The sequence below is a fragment of the Aplysia californica genome, unplaced genomic scaffold (genome assembly GCF_000002075.1).
Source record: "Aplysia californica isolate F4 #8 unplaced genomic scaffold, AplCal3.0 scaffold01717, whole genome shotgun sequence".
Lineage (NCBI taxonomy): Eukaryota > Metazoa > Mollusca > Gastropoda > Aplysiida > Aplysiidae > Aplysia > Aplysia californica.
In genome coordinates, this window is record NW_004798987.1 from 174 (window position 1) to 7,140 (window position 6,967).

General features: G+C 36.5%; 1 protein-coding gene across 1 annotated transcript; it reads left to right on the plus strand.

Annotated features, from left to right (window-relative positions):
- The first annotated feature begins 961 nt into the window (after positions 1–961).
- Positions 962–6,796, plus strand: LOC101855701 (caltractin). Its single transcript, XM_005113205.3, has 5 exons — positions 962–1,389; positions 2,619–2,764; positions 3,116–3,223; positions 3,753–3,856; positions 5,847–6,796. Exons 1-5 carry the CDS (start codon positions 1,237–1,239, stop codon positions 6,017–6,019), a joined length of 684 nt encoding a protein of 227 aa, XP_005113262.1. The 5' UTR covers positions 962–1,236; the 3' UTR covers positions 6,020–6,796.
- Positions 6,797–6,967: the final 171 nt, after the last annotated feature.

A 6,967-nucleotide genomic window follows, 5' to 3' on the forward strand; every position in this document is an offset into this window, starting at 1 on the left:
CCTACTATTATTTACACTCTACTGGAATGGAGCAATAAATCTTGAGCGATGAAAAATTTAGAAGATCTAGATCTATACTCTCAAAAGGACATGTGCCTCGCGAAATATCACTTCTGGCACCTCCGTTGTGAAGGATATCTACGCAGATTTGTTTCGTTTCTCAGTGGAATAATCACAAAGGCCAAAGAAGGTCAAATATATTTTTCAAAATTCAGGAAATGAAAAAATCAAAAATCGGGCTCCGTCATGGGGACCTATCTATCTTTTCGCAGTTACTTGCCAACTTTCAACTCTTTAGCTGTCGTAGTTTTATAGGAAAAGTGACAATTAAACACATAAAAAACAACAACAACAGCAACAACAACAGCAACAACAACAACAAAACAGCAGTCACATGGCGTTTTTCATCCTATTTCAACTTGTCCAAAGCGGTCCCTGTTCAGCACGGCCACGAGCTGTCATTTTCACGACAAATCGACCACAAAAACATGCTCATAGCTCGCGGTTACTTGTTGCAAAAGTTACACACCAACACCCCCTCCCCTCCCCTAATTTGTACGTTCAATCGATGCAAAGAAGATCTTATGACAGAAAGCAATTTTTTAATGGAGAGCTGAAATTAAGATTTGGGATCGTAAAAAAAAAAAACATCAGTAGATCTATTCTGTTGACTTTGTCATGTTTAGCTAGTGACCATAACTCCGACCCTATCTATAGCGTCCAGCTGTCTATTACGGCCATGTTTCTCTGGATCTTGAGTGGTCGAGAACAGGTAGACTCTAGAATTACACAGAGGTTATTTTTTTTATTTAATTCAACGGCGGTTGTTACAAAGATGGGCCTTTTGAGAGAAACTAGCACCTCTTTGATATAAGGGACGTAACCGTACAAAAAACATTGCCAATAAAATTATAGTAGGATTGTGTGCCCCCTTGTTTAGCTTTGCAGAGTTGTGTTGTCACATTAAAATCCGGAATCAAATATTCTCATTCTATTTTCACGGTCTCTTTTCACTTATTATGATATTATATGGTATTTTGAATTTGACTCGATCTAAAACCTATTTGCGTTATAAATCTAGTTCCCTTTCTTCAAAGAAGGATTTATTATTTGAGTCGCTAGTGTAATTTGTGAGTTTATTATTTTGGTTTACCGGATGTTGTCACGAAGCAACGTTATTGTTTAAAGATGGCGACGGCCTGTAACATCTAATCCTTGAGAGAAAAGAAATACAGTATGCCTGTAAAGAAGAAGGGGAAAAAGGGCAGTGGCGGGAAGAAAAAAGGAAAGAAAGGAGGAAAGAAGGCTACAAAATCCAGACCTACTTCACAGAGTTCTAATGACACTCGTGTTGACAACAGACCTCCTTTACTTCGCCCAGGAGAAAAGGCAAGATGATGAAGATAAACAGACATTTTACACGCTCGTTTTTGTTGGTTTGTTGTTTATTATTTTATTTTTTAGGGGTAAAAAAGGGGGGTGTTATTGTTGTGATCATTTCACATAACTTAGGCGTGCTGCTCAGATGTAGAAATCTAGATGGAAGATCTAAATCTACATTCTAGATTCTCTAGATCTAGATCTAGATTCTAGATCTAGATTTTCTAGATCGAGGCCTGTACTAAGCACAACATTTAGAGGAAAAAAATTGTTACTGTTTTAGTTCTCTATTGTATCGGTTGCATGATCTCAAGAAACATTTGGTTGAAATTCAAATATTTTTTTTTTAAGTGGGAAAAGATTTGTAATGTAGGAACAACTGTTAATAAACAGGAAACTTTTTGTTTCTCTCTCCTGAAACATTTGTTTTTCACCTTGGAACTGTTAAGCGGTTGGTCAACGATAACATGCTGCTTTTTAAGTGATCTCAAAAGGTATAGATTCTAGATCTAGTAAGGATCCGAAGCCAATAGCCTCAGTTTGATCTGGTTGATGGGTTAATGAGCATAGCCCATCTTTGTTCCTAAATTTTTTCTGGGATTACCAGCCAGCAGACTTTGATCTAAAATAAAGAAATAAATAACATTGCATAAAACGTTATGGAGGCTCTTTCAAATAGTTTAGTTTGTGGTTGTTTTAACTTTAGTTTTTTTGTTTAGTTGTGAAACCAATAAAACAAGTTATAATCACTTAGCTGTCTGGGTCCCAAGAGGCACATTGACAATGAATGATGAATAGTCAATCTTAGTTTCAACATGCATAGAGGACTTTTGATTGGATTACATTTCAAATATTGTGAAGTGTGCTGACAAAATGAGTTAGTTGATCTCGGATTTTAGCCTAGCTTTTGGCAATTGATACATCAACTTTATATGTGGAGTTTGTACAATTTGTAGGTCTAAGTATGGAATAATAAAAGTAAAAGACACAGTACACTTAAACAAAATGCCACCAATTGAAAATCTATAAATCTGTCACCAGTGTCCATTTTCGCCCGATGTTTCCGTTCTTGGATTGTGAGAAGTAACTAATTTTGTCAACATGGTATTACTTTTAAGACTCATGTTATAAAGCATGCATGTCTCTGATTTAACTTCCGATGGTTTGCAGTGACATAATTATAAGGTATACCTAGGCTATCGTTAAAATATTCATAGGAAATTTATTTTTTTCTGCAGCTTGTTGACCTTCTGAAGTCCCATCCCGTCGATGAGAAGGAAGTACACGGAATCAAAGTCACCACAAGAGTTTTGGATCAACTCACTCCACAAGAAGTCCGAGATCTTAGAGGCGTTTTCGATATATTCGACACCAATTCTGATGGGTGAGGAAACAAAATTTGATGTCTACAAATTGTATGTTGTTCAAAAAAATATTTCTATTTAAAATTATTGATATTATTCATCTCAAAAGAAAAAGAAGTTATTCATTATCTTGTTCATAATATTTGGAAATAAAGATGTTTGCTATCTTATAATGTCATCTTGGTAACAGTCGCACACTGTGCAAGTTCGATAGAAATCATTACTTTCAAGGAAAGCATGCACCACGAAGCATATGTATACAAGTGTTGTGCTGATGTCTTATTTCATAATTTTCCCTTGACAATCTTGCACTGTATTAATACTGTACTCTGCTTTACCTTGACTTTGGACTTGTGTGGTATTTTTTTCAGTTTAATAGGTTCCATTGATTTGCGGAAATGTCTACGAACACTTGGTTTCAAAGTGTCAAAGGATGAAGCTGCTCAGATGATTCATGATGTCAATTTGAAAGGGAAAACGTAAGCAAGTATATTTGACCCATAGAGAGTAAAGACCGTAAAAGTGCTGTCTGGTTACCTTTTTTTGTGTGTTTTATAGCAGAGATACACAACCTTTCTGTCTGAGGACCATATTTTACTTCATGAGATAGTTCAGGAGGACAATATCTTAGGTCGTCATCAGAGTGTATATTCTGAAACATTTATGAAGGCTATGTCAAGGCTTATGGCCTGTGGACCAGCAGTTTTATGTAGTGGTTGGATCTCTATGTTTTACAATTTGCAATTTTATCTTTGTTGGTCACATCAACTGAACCCACTTTTGCTCATCAAATTGGCTACAAGCTTGTCTCTGTCTGTCTGTCTGTCTGTCTGTCTGTCTGTCTGTCTGTCTGTCTGTCTGTCTGTCAATAAATAGCCTAGCAAATTCAGCCCAATGGTATACATATTATCATGTTGCATGATGTATAGGATTTGCCTTCTTTAGATAAAGCCAGTTCATCCAAATGATGATGTTCACATATTCTTCATCTTTTCTTATGCATTGCAGCGAAATTGACTTCAACGAATTTCTGGAAATAATCATAGACAGGCAAGGGGATACCAGAGATATCTATGATGAAATCCTCAAAGGTTTTGAAATGTTCGATTATGGTAAGTTTATTATAAGTTACGATATTGAGTTCAATCGCCCCTTTCTTTCCATGTTTGTTTTTTCATAATTTTATGTCTGATTTTCATTTGGTTTCCATTGTAAAGATCATTTGTGTCACGACGTGGTGGAATCAGGCGCTTGTCAATCTTTGGGCGTGTGGAGTTATTGGTATCATTTAAAAACTAGTTCAATTGTCTTGCTACTGGTGAAAAAAATGCCCATGTATCTTGAATAGAAGTCAAGATATTTGAGATTGAAGAGGGTGGGGTCGCCTGGTGTCAAAGGTAGAATTACTGAGAAAATGGCCACCAAAGTTTGGTTATTTCCATAACTTGATAGTCCATGGAAACTGAAAACCTACATTTTTGTGTGTTTAATCAACGCTTTTCTGTAAAATCCACCTGAAATGTGTTCTTAATTGGGCAACAATGGTGTTAAGCCAAAAAAGAAAAATTTGATAAAAATTACCAAACTGGCAGAAAAATGCCAGTGTCTTCAATTTCATTACTTTGACGAGCGCCTGATTTCACCACGTTGCTTCACATTTGGTTATCAACAACTTGACAAAACTTTCCCTCAGAGTGACAGTCCCGCGCAATCATATTACCTTATGCAGTTGCGAGCACCATAAAACACTTACCAAAAAAAAACAACGGAGTGACAGTTCTCTCACCACAAAATTACTTCACTCCATGGACACATAAACATCCAAAGAAGAAGATGATTGTGTAAGTCTAAGTAAATAATGGTCAGTTTTATAGTTAACCTTTCAACAAAAAATAAATTCAAGGCAGTTCTAGGAGGTTTTAATTTCTTTTTGTTTTATTTCTTATGAAAAACAAGCAGAAAATATTGCCCTTGAAATGACACAAATGTTTTCTGATGATGTGTGTATGTACATCTATTTCGTTTTTTTGAATTAGACTCATAGCTCTCCTCTACTTGCATGGAATAGTTTATTCACCTCTGCATGTGGTTATATTGTTATCTTGTTCGGTTAATATTTATGTTTATTGCTATAAACAAACGAAGAAGAAATGTTTCAAACATGTAATAGCTGGTAACCTCACAAAGCACTAGATCTAGACCAAAAGAAATATTTCAGGAAGAATTTTTAAAAATTAACATTTCATTTGGACCCAAACCTCCAATCTCTTGTGCAGATCATCTGGTTTAAAACTGACGGCGCAGCAGTGGATGGCTGATCCAGAGCATAGAAACACCTGCAGATATATTAACTCACTGCAGACTGAAGGATTTTGTTGAGGTTTTATTTTTTCAAAATGATATAAAACCTGAACCATTCAACCAACTGCAATGCCCTTTTGACACAAGCAAGAACAACATAGAAACAATAAATATACCAAAGTACAAGTGTCTATCTCAGCCAGACTATTTGTCATGATTTTTTTTTAAAGGAATAAAATTCAATGTTCAACAAATTTACGAATAAGAAAATAAGAGACGTCCTATAGTCAATCGCTGCAATTTGCAACCCAAGTAGTCTTAGCAGTCACCTAACTAAAAAATGCTCTAGATCAAAAAGTTACTGACCGATTTCCAGGAACTTTTGTGTGGAAAGAAACAAATGGCTACGCATATATCTAAGCCAGATCGTGTGCTTTTAGCTGCTTTTATATAAATGCTATTGGCGATAATGACGATACCACATTTTTCATGGGAACAGTCTCCCAGAGCTGACGGACCATCCTGTATTTTTAATGGGAAACGTCTTTTGTGGGTTCAAGTACAGTCAAACCTACCCTCGACATACACTCACTGTCAAGGACAAAAGTTTAAGTCTTAGACAAGCAGTCGTCCTGGACAGTGTCATTGAAATGCCGAAAAAAATGCGAGGGTCAAAGTGGGTGGGAAGTGGTCGTTTGTATGGATGATTCTCTTGAACAACAAGAGCAGGCGCAACTGTATTTTGAAACTGATTTTTTACAAACTAAAAAAAAAAACCCAACATTTCAATCTCCCTTTCAGACAGTACAGGCCACATTTCGCTGGAGAAACTTCGCAGAGCTTGCAATAACGCCGGGATCAAGTTCACTCAGAAAGAACTGGAAGAGATGATGGAGGAAGCAGACGTGAACGGAGACGGCCATGTTGACCAATCAGAGTTCATTCGTATCATGCTTCAGACCAACCTCTTTTGATTGGACGATGAGGTCGTCAAGATAGATTTAAATGGGAAGACAAAGTTGACAAGATGTAAAGATGAATGACAATCATATTATTTTTTTCAGATTCAAATAGGAACTATTTTGTAATCTATTCAGACTTTATCATTACTCAGAACCTGCTTGCAGAGCAATTCCTCTACTGCCATACTCTAAATTCTTATACTAGTACTATTGGATATCTCCAAAAATGGACCTTGTTTTTGCTAGGCCTAACAGTGACGGGGATAAAAGACAAATAATATGAGTCCAATTTGTTGCCTATATCTTCTAGTGTGTTTTTCTTATGATCTTCCACTTGTCTTTAAAGATTAAAAAAAAGCAGAGGTTCTAAAAGTCCCATCAATCAATGTGGAAGAAAATTTTAACATAAAGTTAATCAACGTTTTAACTTTGCAGAGTATTCACTTGCTGATTTTTCCATAGTGTCGGGTCAGTTATTGTATACGATTTAGGAAATTGACTATTTCTCCTAGCTTGTTTTTTACAGAGATCAGATACGTGTGCTTTGTGTTTCCTTTATGTGGAAGAATGTGTATCAGGGATGGGGGGGGGGGGGGCATGTTTTCTTATTTATTTGCCAACTGGTTTGTTTTGAATTACCATCCTGTGAACATTTTTATTTAGTCAACGAAACTGGAAATATTGTGTTGTGATGTATGTCGTGGAAGCTTACAGGGAGCATGCTGCAATAACAGTAATGTGAAAGTGCTTGTTCAAATGTGTGTGAGGTCAAAATAAAATATATGAATGTTTGACTGTATGATGTATGTTGTAATTATTTGCTCTTCCAATGTTTCCTCACTGATATTGATAGGTTGGTACCAGTATTTTAGGACAGTACTCGCAGGGTGGGGAGGGGAAGAGAGGGTGGGGAATTGGAGAGGGGTAGCGGAGAAAGAGAGAGAGGGGAGGTGGGCGGGG

Excerpts from the sequence above, each read along its gene's own strand:
- LOC101855701 (XM_005113205.3), top strand. The coding sequence starts at position 1,237 with ATGCCTGTAAAGAAGAAGGGGAAAAAGGGCAGTGGCGGGAAGAAAAAA. Across the intron at positions 2,765-3,115 it reads TTCGACACCAATTCTGATGG|TTTAATAGGTTCCATTGATT; the intron begins GTGAGGAAACAA and ends TATTTTTTTCAG. Across the intron at positions 3,857-5,846 it reads TTTTGAAATGTTCGATTATG|ACAGTACAGGCCACATTTCG; the intron begins GTAAGTTTATTA and ends TCTCCCTTTCAG.